The sequence below is a fragment of the Falco naumanni genome, chromosome 7, assembly GCF_017639655.2.
Source record: "Falco naumanni isolate bFalNau1 chromosome 7, bFalNau1.pat, whole genome shotgun sequence".
Classification (NCBI taxonomy): Eukaryota; Metazoa; Chordata; class Aves; order Falconiformes; family Falconidae; genus Falco; species Falco naumanni.
Window position 1 is genome coordinate 5,515,814 of NC_054060.1, and position 23,447 is coordinate 5,539,260.

Here is a 23,447-nt window from a genome sequence, read left to right on the forward strand (position 1 = left end):
TAACATAGGTTGAGATTTTTAGTAGATGACATAAATAAATGTATTTTTATATTTCCTGACCACATTAAGCTTGAAATCAGAGTTCTAAAATGTGAGCCACACACTATAAGACTTCTAATAGCCAATAAATTCAGATAGTCACAGTGAAGCAATGTTTTCTCCTTAAAGGTACATTTTGCTGCAGTGTATATAAATACAAGGGGACTTGTTTTTTTATGGATTGGAAATTATATGTAGCTGAACATGATCATTCAAAAAAGGTTAACGTTCTCTTAGGAGGACAGCAAGATGGAAACCACTTCAGAAGGCACAATCTCAGATTCCAAATATTATTTCTACATGGAAAGACATTAGTGAGGAGGTGGGGGGAGGTTGGGAAAATTACTTGCTCCCCAAAAGGTATAATACAGGAGAGGAGAGCTAAACCATCCCAGCTCAAGAACATCAATGTATTCCCCTGTTCCTATCCCACCTCTGCTACACTAAGAAAGCACAAAACAAGTTCTTATCCTGCCCAGTGCATCTACTTCCCACTTGTAAAGTAGGGATTATAGTGCCAGAATTCTTTAAGGTGGTGTGAAAGGAATGAATGATCTTAGAGGACTACCAGTAATACTTAAGAGCTAAAATACTAAGATGCTAAAGGTAATTTTTAATCTCTAACTCTGGCAGCCCTTTAAAGTGGTTACCAACATTATCATCACAATATCCCACGCTGAGAAACTGAATACAGCAGACAGAACATATTCTTCAGCTTCTCAGAACGGGTCAGTGGCAATGTCAGGCAGGATTTTCAGGTGGTAGCTGGCCATACAACACTTAAAAGGTATGTAAGACCCATAAAGGCTGATGTCCAGGCTGATGCCTAGCAGTCAGAGAACTTAACGCTCAGAGAATTTACAGGATCATAAGGCTGAATTTCAGCATGGCTTTGCTCACTGAGCAAGCTCTGGCTGAAGGACAACAGTGCGCTGCGTGGACTTTGAAGGCAAGTCCTTCAATATGGAACAAAGTTGTTCAGTTTTTGGACCTACCACTTTCTGCGGGTCTCTTACAGAGACATGTTCCCAGTGGGGGAGCCATAAAGAGAGTCAGCGTGTACTGGCTCTACTGCCCGTTATTGACTGAATGTTGTTGCAATAGCCAAGATGAAAATATCTGAGCGCTGATGTCACTTCGATACAATTGCTTTGGAGGCTATTCAGTTTTCCTTGGGTCGCCTATTCATTTTAGGAGACTTGCTGATCTTTGTCTGATGGCTGGAGTATTATGACCAGAAAGAAATGAAGATGGCAGCTAGAAGCCTCACTTCACAATGAGTAAAGTAATCCTTCTAAGGGAGAATTTGTCACCCCAGCTCAGTTTAAAAACTAGCATTTGAGAATAAGTAAATGGAATGCTCTAGCAGAGTAAATTTTAAAACACCAAGTACTTTGAAGTGGAACTTAGCTGCATGATGAAAAAACAAAAATAATAACAATCTCTCCACCCACCTATGCTAAGGTTGAAAAGCCAAGGAATCAAGAGCTGGAAGCACCCGAATTAAGGTCGCCTTGTGTAGTCCTAATTCACTTCTCCTGTGTGATACAATTAAAAGATATTTTCCCCCATGGCCTCACCCCATTTAGTGGGCAGGATGAACAGAGCTATTCAGTATTTCTTTTTTTACCTTTTTGAGTCAATGTGTGGCCTTGGTTTTATTTATAGCATGCAGTTTAAAATCTTCACTGAAAACAGGATTATTCATATCCTTGTGGGTTTTAATATAACACTTATCACAGAAATATTTGCTTCAAAAACATAACAAATGTCTCATGACAAAACCCCTGCCAATGAGGTAGGTTGGTAGCATAGTCCCTTCAGCCCAAATGCTTAATCAGAATCAGAGGTCCCACAAGATTGCTTTGATTAGTATGAGATCATCTGAATGTAATATAGTGTATAATATATTCTTGTTTTTAGCAAACCAGTGGTAACAAAACCCCGCTTCTCTGAGAGAGAGCTCTAAAACCCACTGCCATGAGTTCTGTGTTTAAGGAACCATCTGTTTCCTTTCAGGATCATCCACAGCATTTGCAAACCTTGTTTTCTGTGGTTTAAAGCATCTCCTTCTAAGACCACTGGGCAAACAACAAGCAAGGCCTAGTGTGGAGCCAAGCAATGTAACAGAGTAAAGCTAGAATGAAATTATTTCTAGCTGACTTGATTTTGGAAGATTCCCACTGAAACTTCCCAATTAAAAGAAAAAAAGATACTCCCTGCCTCTGTTTGCATGCCCTTATTTTGAAATAAATATGCTTGTGATTACGCATATACACCTAAACCCAAACAAGTAGTTACATCTGATTGCAAAAAATCTGAAGCAACTTTATGTTCGTAGGATTTTTGTTGGAACACAACAGTACTAATGTTCTTTTTCAGCAGTTAATCAACCACCACCAGAGTTTTAAATAAACTCTAATTCACAGACTACATAATCATTCTGCTCACAAACAAGACAATTTATATCCATGCATTTGATTTGGATCTCAGGTACAAACCAAGTAACTCTTGTTTTGATATGTTGTCTCTGTAGAAAAAAACGTTATCTCAAGTTCTTCCACCAGTATGAAACCCATTTGAGAAATACAATTTTCACATTTATGCCAAGTCTGCAATGCTACCTGCACAAATCTCAGACAAATCAAGTTGATTCTCTATGTCATACTGCTTGTTTTACATTACAGTCGTAAGAAAAAAATGCTTATATTAGAAATATTAAATAAAAATTTAAAAATTACTTACTGTTCCAACAGCCATCAGGGATTTCTTTATATTCTTCTGGTCCATATTGCTTGTCTTAAAACTGTTCCTCAATGATACTCTCTTCAGAGGAGAGGATCTGACAGCTGAAAGAAAAATGCACAATAATTACAGTTTATATCCGCAAGACTGGAGATTTGGCATGTCTGGAGGCTTTAGCATTGTTATTATTAATATTACAAATCTATTTTGGAATTTGTATTTTTGGCATGACTGGAAGATTCTTGTCAAGAATGTAGCTCTTCTTTTTTAAAATGTGTTAAATCAGCTTGGATTATTTCAAATTCAAGTACTTCAGCACTGACTGTAACCAAGATTCTTTTTTGACTTGATGTAGTTAAAAAGAAAGTTAAAAACATTATCTCAAGTATCACTTAGCAGCATCTTTAAAAATACCACCATTATTATTCTAGGATGCAGCTATCTGAAACACTGGTGCTGCTACAACCTGCATGGATTGGTTGTACAGTCTTGAGAATTAGAATAGCTTTTTTCTTTAATTCACAGGTATTTTAAGGTTTAAAAAGATTAAGAAAACCAAACAAATCATCCCTAACTGAAACTACTACTGTCCAGCCTATCTTCTGCTCTGGATTTTCAAGGACATGCTTAATTCACAATGCAAGTTACTCCATTGTAACACCTCCTAGTTTAAGGCAAGGCCTCTAATTTATGCATACAGAAGTTGATGCTACTGTCTAGATTGTAAGTCCATCCTCCCACCCAACAATATTCTTTAAATAGTATTAGTCCTACAGCTCAATAGAAATCAGTTGTAAAAGCACCAAGAATCTTCCATTGCAGACATGGACTTCACTTAATTAAGTATTGTATAAACACAGCAGGGGAAAAAAAATTAGTCCTTCCTCAAAGACATTGATGCAATTGTTTTGTTGTTCTAGCATGAGGATCACGAGGCATTTTGCAGTTAGGTCTCTGAGGAAGACTGTATTTTCAGTTCTGTTTTAGAGAGGGGCAACTTTAGGAGGAATGAGTTCAGTAGCAAGACACAATGAATTATGTTTCCTCTCTGAAAGTGGACATACTCAGGGTGCTGGACTGAAAGCTCGCTGATTTTTCCATTTTTGCAGAAATTAGCACTAAAGCTCAGAATCCATAGAAACTCACAAGCCTGAAATCAGTATTTAACCCGGCTTAGGAGCACCCACCTCCTCAGCCTGATTGAGAGACTACCCACTAGCCATCTGATGCTCTCAGCTGAGCTTACTGAATTGCTCTCAGTGCAAAAATGCCTGTCAAAGGAATGCATACAGGCTCACTAACACACAGGGAAACAAGTCAGTGTTGCTTCACCTACGTGCCTCAGGATAATGGTGATGTAACAGTTGCCACAGATACGATACAAAGTACAAATTATTATCACCTTACTGCCAACATCTGGTCAAGTTTAAGATGGAAATCTTATAAAGTTCCTCACGCTTTTCTGAGTTTGGATTAAATCTCAGCTCAGGGTTGTTGGTTTGGTTTTTTTAAACAGTAATAAATATATTCTATGATTCATTGCAATGTTTCAGTGAATTATTTCCATTATTCCCTTTTTTGCTGCCTAAAATTGAATAAAGGCTCCTGGATTTTTAACCCCTTACATCACAAAGTGACAAATACTCTCAGAACCTCATCTAAACCATGCTGTAATTAGCTAGACTTTCTGCCAGCTTAGTTTTGGATCAGTCCCCAATAAGGGGGCTATGATACAGCAAAGCATTGGGGCAGATATTTCACTTTAAAAATACATTAAATCTCCGTTGGCATCACTTGGCATTCTGCTTGAGTAGAAGTTGCTAATAAGTACTAGTAAGGTCTCATCTCTGAAATTTATTCCTGAAAATGCAAAAGTAAAAGCCATTGCTTTTTTTTTTTTACTGTTTTTTTGTTCTAATAAATAAGCTACAAGCTTAATACATGCCACACCACCAAACAACTGTCACTAGAGGAGTTCACCCCAGCTGTACAAGAATTGAGATTATCTTAGTTCATCTTCACACTTTCCCCATGAAGTTTAAAAGTTTACCTAGAAAATAAAGAGCCTGGTAGTTTAGAAAGCAGTTCTCACAGGTTGTGCTCATGTGAGTAAAGTCTTCCTTTCCCTCGCAGACCTGACACTCCTGTCCCACTAACAGCTGCAGGGTACCTTTTGCATTCTTCGCTGCTCTTCTCCACATCTACTGGCCAGGCAGAGACAGATTCCTACCACTGAATTAGTATTAGTAGTTCATCCATAAATAACAGATTTCCAAATCCAGGGTACCCAGCACGGTACTACTCACTAGCATTTTTCAATGTGGTCTGCAGAGTGGGTGATCAGCATTGCAACCATTTCACAGGTGAAGGGACTAGTGAAGCAAGCCCAGGGTCAGCCTGGCTCTCCGCGGCTCCTCCAGAGCTGTACAATGCTGCCTCTTGGTGGAGTTCAGCTAAATGCTCTGCAAGGCTCTCAACCTTTCTCCGCAGCCTAAACCTCTAGACTTGACGCAAAACTAGTCTTGGCGTCTTTAGTTATTAAGGTGCTTTGTCTGTTCACTTCCTTACAGTTTGTGTCTGCCCTGCTGCATGAGAAAAGGACTAATATCAGACCTTCTAGTGTAGAGAAAAAATACCCAAGGAGTGTGTTTTAAAACCAGTAGTTAAACTGGACAGCCAGAAGCACTGAATTTGAATGTTTCATAAGCTAAGTTGAATACCCATAGAAAGAACAATTGTATGATTTTAGTAATGACCTAATTCAACTAATTCAATCATGAACTAACTCAACCTCCTCCATAAAGATTCATGAACTCTTACTCATTATCAATTTACAGTGCTTGGGGTCCTTCATTAATTATCACTATTCCTAGTTGTTGTATGTATTTATGTTATAGATGCAGTGTAAAGATGGACATGGAAAAAAAATATAGCTGTGCCTTTTTGTTTGTACTCACAGTGATGGGAAAACCTCCAAAAGCATTCAGTGTTTTGTAGTTGTCAAGACACTTCATTTTCTCTCATTCCCAGGCTTCAGAAGCTTCCTTTTTGTGATTGCAAACAGATGATGGTAGAGCATGCAATTAGACTAATAGAAGTAAATTCCAATCAGTGGTAGCCTGCAGCAGCTTCTCAGTGTTCACATCAAATGGAGGCCAACTCTTAGCATGAAGCTGTCAGCAGGAAAAGATAAATTAAAATTGATTTTTAGAAGCAAACTTCCATGACTTTCTTCATTGCACCCAGGAGTATCTATAACATCTGTAATTTATTATATATCATGGTTGGGATTTTCAACCATCCACTCAGCTTGGGCATTCAAAATCCAATAGTTTCAAACATTTGGGAGAAGAGCATTCCACAAAAGGGGGAAGTGTCTGCACCTCTCTACATGCACCAAGAATCATTATTAAGAATACACAATTTAAGACCTTACTTGAAAATGACACCTTTAAAATTTCAGCTTTTAGTATAACTAGGATAGATTCTGCAGTTTAACTTTATCCTTGTCAATCTTTACAGGCTTTCTTTGCAAAACAGAGGTGGCAGATTCTCAAATATTTTAGTTTGTCCCAAAATTACCCCAGTAAAACCAGTAGTTTGTGATAACATCTATTCAGTGTGCTCAATGGGAATAAAATATGATAGCATTAACTTTCACAATAGTGTAGAAACTGCTAAGTATATATGGTGTAAGATTCAAAGTTACCTATCTTGATCTCATCTCAGGGATCACAGTTAAAACACAAGATCTTCCAGACTTCTGGAGGGTTTCTTAAGATGGAGACTGTCTTCAGAAGCTGCCCACAGATTTCCCAGGATACAAGAGGATGGGTATCCCCCACAGAATGGTCAAACTGGGAACCAACCAGTTGCACAGTAAAATTCTGTGAATGGCACCAGCCAGTGTTGTCAATGCATTGTATCCCAGGTGCCCTGGTAGGGGTGTTGAGCCTCCTGGTAGTCCAAGGAAAGGCAGGCTTGTCAACTGACCAGGCCAGCTGATGGCATAAGGAGCTGGGGAAAAGGCATAAACAAGGTCAGGTCCACCAAAGTTTATTGGGTAGAGCTGCACAAACATGACCAGATTAGTCTGGCTAAAAGCTTTTATGTAAGAAATAAAAATGGCTCTAAGCACGGAACACTTGGCAATCTTTATTCTAAAGTTACTGAGCAACCCTGGTGTATATGTGCAAGTTCAAAACCAGGCTTTTTAGAGCAGAATGAGCCTTCAGTGTCCTTAATCTCTTTTTATAGGCAATAAAATGCATTTCCCACATTTCCAAACACTCCTTTCTGCCTTTAGAATTCACTTGCTCATAAGAAACAGTTTTGAACATCATCTCTATCAACTACTATATTCCCCCAACTGCTTCAAGTCAAAGCAACATGACTGATTGTAAAGCAAGGCACCCTCATTCCAGTTACTTCCAATTTTCTATTTTTCTCTGAAAACAAGTCCAGGCCATTAGTACAGTTGAGTGTTAGACAAAAGGTTTCCAAAAAAAGCTAACATAATGCAACAAAAGTAATTTTATAACACAGAAAAATACAAGTACAGTTATACAAGTGTTCTTGTTCCAAGAACAATTGTAAGTGGGTTTTGTTTTGATTTTGAAAAATCTCCAATATCTCAGGGTAGCTGCAGTAGACCACACACTGGAAAAATTACGTGTTCTGGTCACTGTATAATAAGAAAGGATTTTTCTCTCTGAGACAGAAAAGGCCTATTCAAGGTTGGAAAGGGAGTGCAACTTGGAAGAATGAAGAATCAGGAAACTGGGGGGATAGGTTATAATTGTAGGAGGAGGATTTGGTCTATTTGTCTGAACAGCTGCCAGGGAATTAGGAAAGACAGCTTCAACTTTTTCATCAGCCTAGGCAAAACATAAGAGCTAAAAGCAAAAAATCAAATAAATTCCAGTTTTATGGTATCTGTTATTAGGGGTGACGCCATCTCTGCTTGTCTATCTGGAGATAAGTTTTGCAACAAGAAGTGTAGCACAGATGGAAAATGAAGTGGGAGGATAAGTATCAATTCACTTAAGATAGTGGGTTTTCTGCCAAACTTTTTGTGGTATGCTCACATAGTATTCCTCAGCAAGACAATATGTAAATATCTACATCATTTATGGATGAAGATCCACTCCAGGCTGTAGACAAATGAACAGCAGATAAACCATAAACTGAGAGTCAATCCCAAGTTTCCCCTGATTTCACAGCCCACTGTAGTAAACCAGTTACATAATCTACTTTCCAGGTTATTTTACTGCAGTCGTTGGGCAATTTTGGATGGACGCCACTGAGTACATTTTTTTAACATTCTTTTTACCAATAAAACAAAATAAAAGATTTTATAGCCTTGATGTGTTTCTGGCATATTTTAAAAACTGCTGCTAATAAAACTTTTCCAAGATGAAACGGGAGGAAAAAATGACCAAGCTGTAGCAATGTAAATATCTCATGATATTTTTTTTTTAATTTTTGTAAATTTGGGCTTTTATGCAGGAAACCGGGAAACAGCATCACGGAAAAGATTGTGTTCAGAGAAGAAAACGCATGTAAGCACAACTTAAAGTGGAACAGTATCATGCTTCTAGCAGCCCATGTTAAATGTAGCCTGAAAGAATCGTGTTTTCATGGAGACCAAGGGCTTGCTCCTTCTGACCACTGAAGTCAGTACAATTCACCAAATAACTTTAGTGATGCATGAGCTAGTCCCTAAAGCAGCAGACCAGCTTGTATGTATGGCACTGGGCAGAGAGCCAAGAGATCCGAGTTCGTTCCTAGCTTGATACAAACTCCCTGTGTGATTTCTGTCCAATCTACCCAGGCCTCAGCTTCTCCTCTGTAAAGAGGGGTGATCTGTCTTTGTCTGCTTCCACTGTCAGCTCTCTGAATAGTCATAGTCTCTCTCTTGGCACACCAAAGCCTTTGGTTTTGGTATGTTGTTTGGGTGCAATTGTGATTTAACAAGGACTGACTAATGTGCACGCACCCTCAGCCCTCACAACTCTAGCATCATACAGTACTGCAGTGACTCTATACACTGCCCCACTCACTTCTGCAGGAGATAAAGCATGCCAAATGTATAGCAAGTACTTAAAAACGTGCCTTGAACACCAAACTCCTCTGTAGTAGGCTGACCTATGTATACAATACTGCCGTTATGTGCATCATCAATCACAAGGCACATGAGCTGGTTGATTTTCAAGGATCACCTCCTCTGTGCTTGAAAATGGTCCATTCTGATAAGCAGGAAGTCAAGCAAGCATACCAAGAGACCGGCATGGATGACCAAAGAGCTCCTGATGATATTCCCTCTGTAGTTTCAAAGCACTTTTTCACTTCCGAGATCAGAGGTAATATGTTGTTACTTATTTTACACTACCAGGCAACCTTTTTAATGTTAATGCTTTTTCATGAAATTGACCACGAGAGGGCACCAGTACTGCTCAAAAAAACCCCCCAAATTAAAAGAGGGGGAAAAAAAAAAAAAGAAAAAAATGAGTAGCTAAATAAATAAATGGGAATTCGCTTACAAACAGTATAGCTTCAAAGGTATAGGATAGCAGGTTCTACAGTCACAAGTCACGCCACTCACAGAATGCCCAAGTGTCAGGCAGCTACACGAATGCACTGCAGTGGGGAGAAAATGACTCAACTACCTAGAGCCAACAGAGCTAGTGCTTCCCCTGCTTCCCTGCAAGACTCCCTTTGCTTACAGACCCCCTTCCTTAGGGTGGATAGGCGGAAGGTTCACACATCTTTTTGTATCGGTGTTGTCCACAGCCTCCCCCTGCAGCACCTCTCTCCCACTGCAGGCCTCCCACACAGGAGCAGCCACCTTCACTGCTGCCCTTGGGAGGCTCGCCCCCGCCTCTCGGCAGAGAAGGCCTTTTTGTCCGTCATCAGGTGAGCTGCAATGCCTGAAACCACGTTTTCAGCCCAGCAAGCCCTAGAATGGGTGTGCTCATTTGATAGTCTTTTCAATGCACACTGTCTTTGAGGGGGGACTGCATGGTAACTCGCAGAACTAAAGAATGAGCAGCTGTAGTTCAAGCTGAACAGCTGACCTCCAGGACTGGGCGAGTTATTTTTTCCACAAAGACATCACCATAAGGAATTCTTCCAGAAACAAGAGAAAAGAAAAAGCATGTTATTTTTCAAGACTGCATCCTAAATATCTGATTCAAAATTATGCCATGTAATAACAAAACGCTTGGCCTCACAAAATCTCCCAGAGATCTCCCTGCCAAATACCATCTAGGATACGGATAACTGCACTGAGAGAAAAAGGTCTACAAATACCCAAATCAAGAGCAAGTGCAATTATGTATGAACGTATAGATCTTTCGCAAAGCTAATTTTGCTTACAAAGGAAAATACCTCATTGCTAAAAGATTCGTACGGTTAAGCTAAACCTTTTCCTGCAGCATTTGCTGTGAATACAAAAGGATTGTTCTTTTTTGTTTTGGCTGTAAGTGAACAAAATGCTGTTTTCAACTAGATGTTTCTCCGAGTTTTTGTAACAGTTGGATTAATTCTGTGCAATTATTCTGTGAAAGTAAATTTATTCTGAACGCCCTAGTAAATTTCTGGCAGTTCAGAGGAATCTCCCATTTGGGACACATCCATTGCAAAGAACACCAGGTAAGTCAGAAATTGGGGAAAATGAAAATAAATCTATAACCAGGGTATAAGGTAACACAGCTGCTAGAGAACAAGAGAGTCAAAAGAGTGCTTTACAGTACCAGCCTTACAGCCTAAACTTGATGAACCTTTTTGCACTATTTGAATAGCTGTGTCTTCTACTGTATTTGTAAAGGTATGTGCCAGAAAAATGGAGCAATAAAGAGTTCCAAAAAGTATGTATTAATTTGAAAAGTAATTGATAGAATATTCCACAGAGAATGGTGCATAAAATAATACTGTTCTTCAATACAGGTATAAAATTGTTTGCTTAAAAACTTGTTTCTTGTGTTTGAGCAATTCTTGAAGTACTGAAACTATTTCTAATACAGTTATCAAGCTAAAGAGAAAAAAAAAATACTGATTTTGATTCAACTGTTATTCCTAGCTCCAAGTGAGTTACCCAAAATAAAAATCAGATAGTTACAAATGTCTAAAATGATAATAAACACCCTAAAATGTTATTAAAGCTATGCTCGAACTTTGGAACAGAAATACCAACACCCCTGCAAAAGCATAGTCCTCCTATGCCCATAGGGTTAATGCCTCTGCTATAGAAACCAACGATACACCTCGTGAAAAATTTTTCTGTGCTCCTTGCTTCTTTTCATATGACTGTCAGTTATTGCTAACAAGAATACAAAGGGCAACTCTAAAAATAAACTAATTTATTGACTATGCTGAAGAGCTAGATATGACTGGCAGTGCCTAAATTAAAATCACATGTATTTGCAACCTTCTATATTCAAAATACAAACTTATTTAGACCCTGTGGATCTTTTAAATGGTTGTAGCCTGCTCTCTTCCCCCTCGCCCCTTGCAATCTAAATGTTCACAATAGAAATAAAGAGGTAAAGATTCTTTTAATCCAAGGCTAAAGGCTTTTGATGTTGAAGTAGATACATTTTCCCAAACCAGCTGTGCAGTTCCTGTGTTAATTAGGAGATATGGAAAGCTCTTTAACAAGCGCAGAAAAACGAGAGGTCTGTGAGGTCATACATTTATTACATGCTCTGAAAAGTGATTCCTTTGCCTTTTTGTTTTAGCCAAACTTGTTTTTTCATTTTGATCATGAATCAACCTGCAAGCCACACAGGTATTAAACAGGCTGGTTGGATTTGGTATCACAGATCACTAGAGGCTTGACCTACAGTCCAGGGAAGTCAGGGCAAAGATTCCCATCAGGCTTTGGTGCAGTTCCTAACTTTTTATGTGCAGGAGACAGATGCTACAAAGTCATGGTAAAAAGCAAGTAAAAAATAAATTGCTGCTTAGCTCTGTTTTGCCAGTCTCTCCCTTTACTGACATCTCCTAACAGAGAAAGTGAAAAAGCACACAGCAGGCTCACCCATGGGTCACCTCATTCCGAAGGTGGTTTTTCCACCCTCATTCTGTCATTTGCCCCAGGGCTGTGCAAGAGGAGCTGATGAGAAGAGATGCTGTGTACAAAGCAGTTCCCTTCTTGCATGTTGCACAAAGACTGCAGCAAGGCTGGTTTCATAGAGGCAGGCACGGATGTGGTGTTTTCAGACCTTCATTTACCTGCTCTTGGGATCCCTAAGACTATGAAATGCTGTGTCTCACTGGCTTAGAGTACATGTGCAATCCTGTAGTCCCAGTTTCCTTTTAAAAGCTTCGGATCTATTTTTTCTTTCTTACAATGCTCCAGTGCAAAATATGATTATTTTTAATGTTATTTGTTCTACTTCTCCTCACCCTTAACCCCATCTTCAAATTCACCAACAGAGGCTCAGGAATGTAAAATACATCCTTTGGGAAAATACTGCCATTCTACAAAGCCCTTCTGAAACTTTATTTTAAATGGTTGCAATTGGTCATCCCACCAATAGTTCAACCTGATTCAGCAGTTAAAATCTTAAATTGATGCTGTAACTGGATAAAAGGGATATCATCAAGATAAAAGTTGCAATTATGAAAACTGCAACAACTGCAAGTACTAATTTTCTTTTTCAACTTCCACAAGGTTTGTTTCCGTTACACATTTAGGTGACAAAATGCTAGCAGCATATGCACTTTTATTTCTTGCTCCCACTCACAACCACTGTTTGCAGGGCTGTAGTTATTGACACTGGTGGGACAGTCTGAAATCCAGAACAAAACAGCTACCAACAAAGAGACGTTTAGAATATAGTAAAGATAAGTAACATTATGGAAAATATGCAGGGAGCACATCTAATAGTTGTAAGCATGCATTTCATCCATTTTCATCACCCTGCCAGAAGCTTACCTGCATCTTCCACTTTGCGCAAGCACTGCTTTTAGCCTTCAATGAAAATTGTACCTATTCAGTGTAAAAAATAAGCTTTTCCCTTTTGATCACCCTAAGCCTACTTTGTAGACCCGCAATACTTGACAATGCTCTTCTATTTTATCAGGTGGGAACTTACAGAGAACAGTTTGCAGTGATGAAATTAACAGCGATGAAGATTTACATTTTGAGAATATGGTGTATGCTTGTGCCGATAATACAGCTGAATTCAGCTGAGGATTTCCAGTGGACAAAGAATAATCCAGGCTCTTTCTATTATGGCACTTTTCCAGCTGGTACTTTTGAACTACACTTGATGGCGGGTTTTATAATGCTCTAGACCTATGTGTGTGTGTGCACAAGCAAGCTACCAAAAGGTTTTCCTTGTTCTTTCACTGAAATGACAGAAACAAAGATTCAGACTCTTGCAGAATACACACTTAATATCACCTTCTGCACCTAGCTCTGGAAATACAGGGATTCGCATAACCCTGCATTTCATATAGTCACTTAAAACAGTAATCTCAAGAATAAATGCTAATAGATTAATACTTCAAATCCAGATCTCCCTTTCCTGTCTGTGATTAAGATGCATGGTATAACAAAAATCACAGCTGAGAACTCTTCTCCTTTTTCATATATTATCTACCACTACTGAAGAACTATAAACTAAAAATATCCTTTGTTATGCAGATGCAGCTAACGTAAGAATGAACATGAGTGAAATAATCACATTGGGTTTGTTTCAAGCTGTTTAGTACTATCTAATTCACCCTTCAGTACTGCTTTATGAAACCCTGTCCTTTCTTCAACATATGTTTATACTCACACATTTCATTCAACCAAAATCAAAACTAAAAAGATACAGGCACTGATTTGTTTTCATGCTCAAGTTAAGTGGCTTATGAAATGTATTAATCGTGTCCTTTTGTATAATACTAGGGAAGTAATCCAGAATCTTTCTATATATTTTACATAACAGCTAAACTTTTACATGTTAAAAACCCCAGAAAAACTAGCAAGCAGAAATTATGTCAGAACCTTATTTTTTTCTTACAGTGAGACACTTCTGCCACACTGTCCATGCCTCCTCACTGCAAAATTATAGTAACAAGGTTTAATATATGAAAGAATTAGACTTTTTTTTCAGTGCCTCAGAAAAGGATACCTTTAGCCTAGACCACATTTTCAGACAGTCCCTTTATACACACCGATACAGTCTGACATAGAAAACATTGGCCTCTTGTTCAGTAGGTATTCAATCATGCTCATTTCACACCAAGCTATGCAGCTGTAAAGGTGTTATCAATTACTTTCTCATATGAAAATTTAGTATGAATGCAGGAAACTTTAAATCGTAACTCACTTATTTTTACTTTTAGGTTTTTTATGGGGTGTTGGAAGTTCTGCATACCAGACTGAAGGGGCTTGGGACAAGGATGGGAAAGGACCAAGTATCTGGGATGCTTTTACTCACAAGAAAGGGAAAACATTTAGAAACGAAACAGGAGATTCAGCATGTGATAGCTACTACAAAGTTAAGGTATTGTTAAAGATGAACTATCCCTCTAGAAACATTCATTTGTTTTCATGATTTCATGATACTGATTTCCCATTTTGAAATAACAGCAAAGGTGAAATACTTCAGTTGCTCTATAGGCTCATTTAAGTTAGGAAGCCAAGGGATGATATTTTCAATTAGTTTAGTAAATTTTTTTTCCTAATAATCCTACAGAATCAATAATACCACAGTACTTCCCAAATATGTCTCAGTTTTTCCAGATTATTGTGTCCAAAGAAATATTCTAAATTTTGTGGGAAGTTCAAATGCTTAGTTAGAACAACAATGAACACATCTGAGCTTTGAATAAAATTAACATTTGTGTGTGTGTGTTCGAGCAGCTTGAAAGGGTTTCTATGTATATTTAAGAATAGTAAGACCATTAGGGGCTTTAAAATTCGGTTTGAATGTTTTCCATTTTTCTGAATGGATAACAAATAAATAATCAATAAAGCTCTATTAGCAATATGTTTCTAAGATTAAAACTGTAAAAAACAATTTCAGAATTACTGTCCTGGAGGAAAGAGATACACAGCAAGAGGAATCCAAATGACTGTGATAAGCCAATATTACCTAATTGGAATTTCAACTAACTTGATAAAAGTCATATTCCACTGAGGGTTTTGCACATAATGAAATCCCAGGGAGAACCAGAGGTCTCAGCAAGAACCAAGAAGAAAGAAACTAATTATGCCTTACTATCCTAAAATGGGAGATTTCATTTGATCTCTCTCAAACAAGTAAAAGCTTGAAAGAACAGCTTAATAAAAACCCACAGAGAGGCTGGAACTCTGACGCTCACTGGGCTGTTGCATCAAAAGAGATTGACACAATGATCACAAGGGCTATTTTTCAGAGAGGATTCAGACATAAATGATAGCATTTCAACATTTACTTGCTACTGTGGGCTTGTATTTTGAGATACTTTCTAAAATTTGCTTGTGTGTGTTCGGTTACATGATCCTTTTTATATAAAAACACTCCTCTGCTTTCATCATCATAATTCTCTTTGCATTGGCTCATACCATCAATTTCTAATTTAATTTAATATTGAAGATACACTATTACTTCGAAAAAGAACATGTATTTGCACTGAATATTTTTGTTTGTGCTAACTCCAGTATGAGACAGTAAACAATAGCCTGCATAATCATGTTTTTGTGCCTAAGCTGAAATGTTTGAGGTCAAGATTTAAAGGTTTGTATTATTTTTAAAACATACACATCACAAATTCTGACGTAATTGTGTTGCAGAACACCTCAACACATTTTTCTGTCCTCTATTTGGTGGTGAAAATGTTCAGCTTCTATAGTTGTTAACACAAATATTACAGGACTTCTTCGGAGTCAAGAAGAAACATACAAGAAAAAGGAAGAATACAGGTAGAAAAAGCCATCATCTCAATACAAATGCAAAAAATAACTGATGGAATCTTTATTCTGCTCAGAGTTCAGCTATGTTAATTGGATTTTCTTTTCACAGGATGATATTCAGTTACTGAAGGAGCTGAAAGTTAATCACTACCTATTCTCTATTTCATGGCCTCGGATTATGCCCACTGGCATCAAAAGTAAGCATAACAATTTCACCATATTCTTACCGGTATTAGTAGGCAAGTAATTTTACTCATGAGTATACCATAGCTGTTCAATGTTACTGTTAAATAGATTTCTCTTTGTCTGCAGACCAAAGTTTAACTATCACACATCCATTACAGCACAACCATCACTGTAATGTAAAATTCCTTGGCTAAAATTTTCAGATTTCTGTTCTTCCAGTTATTTGAAAAACCTAGGTAACTTCTTGTCTATGCATTTCATCAGCAGAGCAACTGAATGAAAAAGGAATACAGTTCTACAATGATATAATTAATAGTCTTCTGGAAAACAATATTATCCCTATCGTGAGCCTCTACCACTGGGATCTTCCACAGGTTGGACAACATTTAAATTAGTGAAATCTCTAATACAAATGCTTCTGATAGGAAAGGAAGTTTATTTCTAAGTTTAAGGACTATGCGTACTTTAGAAAAATGTTTAAAGATGTCTGTATGCTTTTAAATGCACTTATAATTTTTTATCCATTTGCATTTTATATATACTGTAGTTCATATACATTGAAGTTTTGAAAAAATCTTCTGAGCTACTGAAATATAAATAACAGTCTTTGTTAATAAGAAATGTTATTTTTTAAATAACATTATTGATTCTTGAAATTCTTATTTATGAAGGTTCTCCAAGACAAGTATGGTGGCTGGCAAAATATAAGCATGGTAAATTATTTTAATGATTATGCAAATCTGTGTTTTGAGAAGTTTGGCGATCGAGTGAAACATTGGATTACTTTTAGTAATCCTTGGGTAAGTCACCAATGCTTTCCTTCCAATCGCTCCCATTACACAGTCCTGTTCCCAATATTCTATGAAAGTGACACTACAGAAAAGCAAGTTAAAAATTGGAAAGGGAACGGGGAAGGGAGAGACTTATTCCATTAGTCTTTGTGCCCAAAAAGTCTCAGTGGCCAGATTCTGCACATGGACGGAGTTTTAATCAATGAAATTCCAGTGAAATGTTGAAAAATCAGTAGCTGGAGAGGAGAGAGGCACAGAAATCAGAGGTGCAGTTATAACTTGCCCTTTGTGCATTTCATCAGGGAACAGCAAACTGGCAAGTCAGCCCACTAACTAGTCACTAACAAGCCACAGCATATTATCAACCAAGCAGTGGGGTAGTAGATGCAAACCAAGGGGAGGGAAAGGAAAAAGGGGATTGGAGAGGACAGAGAGATTGAGACGCAGACAGACTGTGCAGAAGAGCACAGGACCTAAGCCCATAGGATGACAGCAAATTCACTACCTCTGCTGTTCTGAGAATAACGACTCTGTGTATTTGTAGGCAGTTGCTGAAAAGGGTTATGAAACAGGAGAACATGCACCAGGACTGAAGCTCGGTGGATGTGGAGCATACAAAGCAGCACACCATATAATTAAAGTAAAACTAAAATTGTGCTTTAAAGTATGTGTAAATTAAGAATTTTTAGCAGACTGATAGTTATTTTGATTCTTTAAATGGTAATACAGTTTTGCAATGATGCAATTTCCAAATAGCACATCGAAATTGCCACCTGACTTTAAGCCCCCCATGCATATTCAAGGTAGTTGATGTGACACTGTTGCAACAACTTAAGATTTTTCTTTACAACTTAAGTGTCTTTTACAGTATGTTTCAAACTGGTTGAATAAGAAAATATCAGAGTTACTCTAGAAACAAGGAGTAAAATACTGACCTGCTGAAAGGACTTGAATTTTCTGTGTGACTTCAGTAAAGCTAGCTCTCATAAAAATAAACTTTCATTTGCCCGAATAAATTAGGCAAAGACACCCAAAGACTGGAGACATTGGACAGGACACTATACTGAATGCTGTGTGTTATCTTCATGGAGACCTCCTGGAATTTAGGAAGGGAATCTTGCTTAAATGCTTTTTTGACATCTTATATGAAATAAGTTTTTCACAATATACATAAAAGAAATTACGTGATATTTTCAGGAACACCTTAGGGTAAAAACTGCTCTTGATTTTCACTAGCTTTCTATGCTGACCACGGCGTAACAGAGTAAAATGTGCATATGATTATGTTTTCTTTTAACTTACAGACTCACGCAAAGGTATGGCACTCTTACAATAACACATGGCGTAGTGAGCAGCAAGGTAATAAGGATTCATTCTGTGATTATGCTTCTATTAAGGGCTTAAAGATTATGCATAAACTGCAGAATTATCACTTTGTGTTTTAAGGTATGGTTGGAATTTCCCTAACTAGTGGTTGGGGTGAACCTGTTGATCCACATAGCCAAACAGATAGAGACGCTGCTGAAAGATACATACAGTTTCATTTGGGATGGTTTGCAAATCCAATTTACAGAGGAGACTATCCAGAAGTTATGAAGAATTATGTAGGTAAGCCCCAGTAACCGACTAGAACTTGAATAAATTACACACAGCATATCACAACAGAATACCCCTTGACCAACGTGTCATTTAGTCAGGTATGAGGACATCGGTGAGACAAGGCTAAGCAGCCCATGGGCCAGCCACAGCTCCTGACCAGTCCGGGGAACACACTAGAACTGAAAAGCAAGGCTGCTGTTGAGCCCAAATGTTGCACATTTCAGCGCTCCACACTTCAAAGCAAGCAACTACCTCACTTTTCAGTCACAGTTTTTAGTGGCCTAATCAAGCCAGGGAGAGAGTTGGTAAATATTTTTCTGGATTTTTCACCTAAGGACAAGGAACCAGCAGTTTCTCATCTGTAAAGCTTGCCTTTCTACAGGGCTCCACTATCTTTGTTTCACAGAATGAAGAAGACAGGCAACGTACCCAGCAGCAAAGCGCCTGTGTTCTTGTCATGTTATATTTCCAATCATTCTGTTGACATTTACCATGCTCTTTGGAAAAAAACACACTTTAATTCACTGTCTTCTCCATGTATTGCACCCAACTTCTCCAAACCAAAAGGACAAAAGATTATTTAATCTTAAAAAAAGCAATCAAACTAAAGAGCCCCTCTACACTAACACTAAGCTCAGGAAAAACGTATTTATTGCTGGTGAGGTAAAGAAAACAAATTTCTGTGCTCCTCAGAAGTATGTTTCCTATAATTATTTTGATAGGTAGGAAGAGTGCCCAGCAGGGCCTGGGGACATCAAGATTACCAACTTTCTCAGTGCAAGAGAAAACCTATATTAAAGGCACATCGGATTTCCTGGGAATAGGTCATTTTACAACTCGTTATGTTCTACAGAAGAGCTTTCCCTTTCTACAAGTGTCCAGTTACCACACTGACCGTGATTTGGCTGAACTGGTGGACCCAAAATGGCCAGCTACAGGATCTAAATGGTTATATTCTGTGCCTTGGGGATTCAGAAGATTACTCAATTTCATTAAGGTGATTACAGAGTAAATCTTTAAAAGAAAGCAAACAAAATAACGCCTGGTTACAGACAGAAGCTGCAGGAGCATTTTAGATTTTCAACAGCTTTACCTATATTTATGTCTTGTCATACTGGGAAGTTTCTTTGCCAAAAAAACCCACCCTAATTTCACTTCAGAAAACTACAGAATTCAGTAATTTTAAAATAAAAACCATAGCTAACTTAAATTCCTAGTTACACATTCTTCTTACTACAGGTAACTGTAAGTAAGCCTAGTAAATGGCTTTTAATGCATTTTACTAAGAATCTCATGTTCTGTCAAAATAAGATGACTTTGTTTATATGACACTGTCTAAACATATCTTTGCTTGCAGACACAGTATGGGAACCCTCTCATTTATGTGACAGAGAATGGAGTTTCTGAGAAGGCACAGCATACTCAACTGTGCGATGAATGGCGGATGGAGTATCTGAAAGGATATATTAATGAAATACTGAAAGGTAATTTTAAAAACATCTTTTCAGTGCATAAGCTTTTTGAGCATTTTCACCTTCTGGTTATTTTTTTGCTCTTGTATTTGACATCATAGAGAAATATTCACAGATCAAATAAGATGGCAAACTAGACTGGTAAGTTTTCACAAAAATGACAATCTAGCCAAACATACTGATGCTAATAAATAGAGTAACCTACATGAGATTTAATACTGTAATAGATCATTGGTTTCCACTATCAGAATGGAGAAATTGCACCTTATTACAGTTCTTACAGAGCTCTAGTGCCTCTAAGCTAAAGATAACATTTTCAAATAATCTAAATTACTTTATACTTGCCATTCCCCCCCACTCCCATCTCTTTCTGGTATAAAAGAAAACACCTACAGAACCATATTTTAAGGATGATGAACACAGGCAACAAGTTTAACAGAATAATCTGTGTTCTGTTTACAGCTCTAAAGGACGGTGTTAATATCAAAGGCTATACTGCCTGGTCACTGCTGGATAAATTTGAATGGAACAAAGGCTTCTCTGAAAGATTTGGATTTTATCACATTGATTTTGAAAACAAGAACAAACCACGATACCCAAAGGCATCCGTTGAATATTATAAAAAGATTATCAGTGCAAATGGATTCCCAAATCCAAGACAGGTGACGTCAATTGCTAATTTTTTTTCTTTGATATATGGGCAAATATCACATTGAATTCCATGAAACAACTTGCAGGAATACAGTACATGAAATGACACTTTGGTTCTGTGAATTAGGGATGTGAACTAGGCACAGGCCGAGAAGAGACAGAGAAAGTGGAAACAGCCTCAATCACTGTTTCTAAAGCATTTCATGAACTCTAACTGGACTTCAGAGATGCGATCAAAAATTTTGAAACATAAGTTACCAGTGCTCTGCCAGATTTCTAGGCAGAAAGTTACACATATGTGCTACCTTACTGGAAAATTATATGGAATATATTACGTGCTTTGAAAAATTCTATTAAACAATTAACTATTAGACATATATTGCAATAAAAATCACAAAGATACAGAGAAACTTTCAGAAAATCATGTGTTAATGGAATAAAATAGTTTTGCAGCAATTGTAGTGGATAAATGTTCAAGGACAGAGAAGAAGCTGCTGTGAACGAGACAGAATGTTACAGTTTAATAGAACTGCTATATGTCAACCTTCTCAGGTGGAAAATTGGTATCGGAAGGCCATGGACACTTGCTCTATCGCACACCAACTCCTTGCTACAGGTAATGATGTGTCTTCTGTTTTATAAAAGCATATTATGTAACTTTCAGATTTAAAATTTCTCTGGAATACTAAATTAGCAGGTCCTAAAAGGTATTTTCTCCCTGAAAATACAACAGTTTTCAAGTACAACAAGCCTCTAACCAAAATTTCTTTATTTACTCTCTCCAACTAAAATCACTGTACCTAAACAGATCAACTTTGGATATTAATGGAATCCACAAACTCGAAGAGTCACTATTTAAGATTAAGACTAGGGATGGCAGCATTCTCCTTAAAATAATGAAAGTGCTAAAAGCTCTTCCAAACAGAAAACAAACCCAGACAAATCAAAACAACCATGCAGATAACAAAATCTCTAAATGTTTGACTGCTATATAAAATAGAACTATAAAAAAAAATGGACTAAGTACTAGCCTAAGGTACTGCTAAGCCACATTTCTGCTCTTTCATACTCCTGGTAACAAAGCTAATACCAGCACGACTTAGAGCAGCTGCTCAAGAATACTTAATACAGCAGACTTTCCCTGCAGTTTCCACAGTGCCAAGCTAATCCATCTCACTTAAGACCTCCCCAGTGTAATTCAGGACTTTTCATTAATTCCTGAACTAGAAGAATAGTCTACCACAATGGTTTTCTGAAACTTTTAAGAAAGATGAAGTATTATAAAGCCTCATGAGAAGGATGAGATAAATTCCACATGGTAGAAAAACGTCAAAACAGTCATCCTAATTTTATCCTACTTGGCCTCAACTGCCGAGTTACATGTTCTAAGTGAATTAATTGTGTTTACTGAACTGTTTGAGGCTTATCTGTGGAGTAAAATTCTACAAAATAAAACTAATTTAGTTTTTCAAAGAGCTACAAGACAATCATAAAAAGTCTGAAGTGCTTCCCAAGGATTTCTCTTTGACAATTTTCTTTTCTACCCTTCCCTTGGGGTGGAAGGAAGAAAAATCAAAGGAACAGTAGAATACTGCTAATGAACTGAAGCCAATTCATAGTAAGCACAGTTTCTGTAGCCCTTCGAGCACTGACATATCTTCAAAAAAATAAAATAAAAAAAAAAAAAGGGGGGGTGCGGGGGGAGAGGGAACTGTCATGGATTTGCTCCAGCTTTTGCAGACCTACAGAATTTTCTTTGTTTTGTTTGCTATTTATGCCAATGTCAACATTTAACAGAAGAATTTTTGCCATAAACGTTCAAAAACATCCTTTATCTATGGAAACTCTAAGTTCACAATTACCATACTCCAGAAGATTAAACTTCTTACGTATTACTCATTTCTCAAATTTTAGATTCCCTGATTACTCACATGGAAATGGTGACAGAGATTGTTCTTCCTACAGTTTTCATGCTCTGCATACTCATCAGTATTGTCCTACTAATATTCTACCTTCGAAATCATAGTTAAAATTGCACGCCTACACACATCTTCATTGTGCATAATAAATAAAATGCAACTGTGATTATATCTGTTAGTTTACCACAGATGCCTTTTTATACCATTGTGAAGAAATACTACTTCACTTATCCATTTAAGTTTTTTCTATTCAATTCTCAAAAATATAATTTGTTAAAACCAAAACCTAAAGTACATTTTCTTTCTGCATTACTTTCTACTAATTTTTAGTAGCAGATTTTGTTTCTTCTTATTTTTTAAACTACTATACACTTTGTTCACTAGGAAAATAGTTAACTAAGATTACAGTGATTCAAATCCTGACAGTAGAAATTTCAAGTAACTAAAAGCCGCTTGCAAATTCTGATTTCAATCTGTTCATCAATACTTTTAATTAGCATGTAACTGCTATTTGAAGACAGACAGACACATAATTTTAAAATTGAAAAGCATTTAAATATTCCAAGAGCACTGTTCAAACATTAGTTTGTCATGCACGTCTAAAAGCTAGGATAATATATACCTTACTATTTATGCGTGGAAAAGAACTATTTGAAGTGATTAATTGAAGGCAACAATTGTTCAAATTTGAACTAATGACTCCTGTCTCTCTAGTTTTGTTTCGAGGGAACTAGGTTTACCTCATACGACTTTATAATATATTACAGACAGAAGTGTATTATAAGTAATCCAAGCCCTTCCAAAAGTAATAGTCCCCTCAAATTCACTTCTGCTGCGGGTAGGAACAAGTTAAGTACATGATTATAAAAAAATTATTCCAGAACATGGCCATCTGGCTATATCTGTCCTTCTGTTGTGCTTGCAATTATTTCTCTAAAGCAAACCACCAAGTTTCCTATTTAGCTTGCACTGTATTTTCACACTGCATGTGCATATACTGAATGCAGAGCAGCAGCACATAAATCCAAGAAAGGAACTTGTTCTTAGCTTCTCTTCAAAGGCTAACTACTAAACTGATATTAAGATATAATACTAGGAAAGGGATAAGAAATAAGATACACTGACGAGAAACCAGAAATTATATAAATTT

The 23,447-nt window shown here is 37.3% G+C and overlaps 1 protein-coding gene across 1 annotated transcript; it reads left to right on the forward strand.

Annotated features, from left to right (window-relative positions):
- The first annotated feature begins 12,828 nt into the window (after positions 1-12,828).
- Positions 12,829-22,871, forward strand: LCTL (lactase like). The gene is made up of 13 exons (XM_040601493.1): positions 12,829-13,041; positions 14,128-14,288; positions 15,789-15,876; positions 16,133-16,239; positions 16,537-16,665; positions 17,201-17,296; positions 17,961-18,015; positions 18,103-18,264; positions 18,978-19,252; positions 19,613-19,739; positions 20,190-20,389; positions 20,931-20,994; positions 22,293-22,871. Exons 1-13 carry the CDS (start codon positions 12,903-12,905, stop codon positions 22,406-22,408), a joined length of 1,719 nt encoding a protein of 572 aa, XP_040457427.1. The 5' UTR covers positions 12,829-12,902; the 3' UTR covers positions 22,409-22,871.
- Positions 22,872-23,447: the final 576 nt, after the last annotated feature.

Bases quoted from the DNA above. Each gene is read 5' to 3' on its own strand.
- LCTL (XM_040601493.1), top strand. From the start codon at position 12,903: ATGAAATTAACAGCGATGAAGATTTACATTTTGAGAATATGGTGTATG. The intron at 17,297-17,960 runs GTAAAACTAAAA...TTTAACTTACAG, and splicing joins CAGCACACCATATAATTAAA to ACTCACGCAAAGGTATGGCA. The intron at 19,253-19,612 runs GTGATTACAGAG...CTTTGCTTGCAG, and splicing joins GATTACTCAATTTCATTAAG to ACACAGTATGGGAACCCTCT.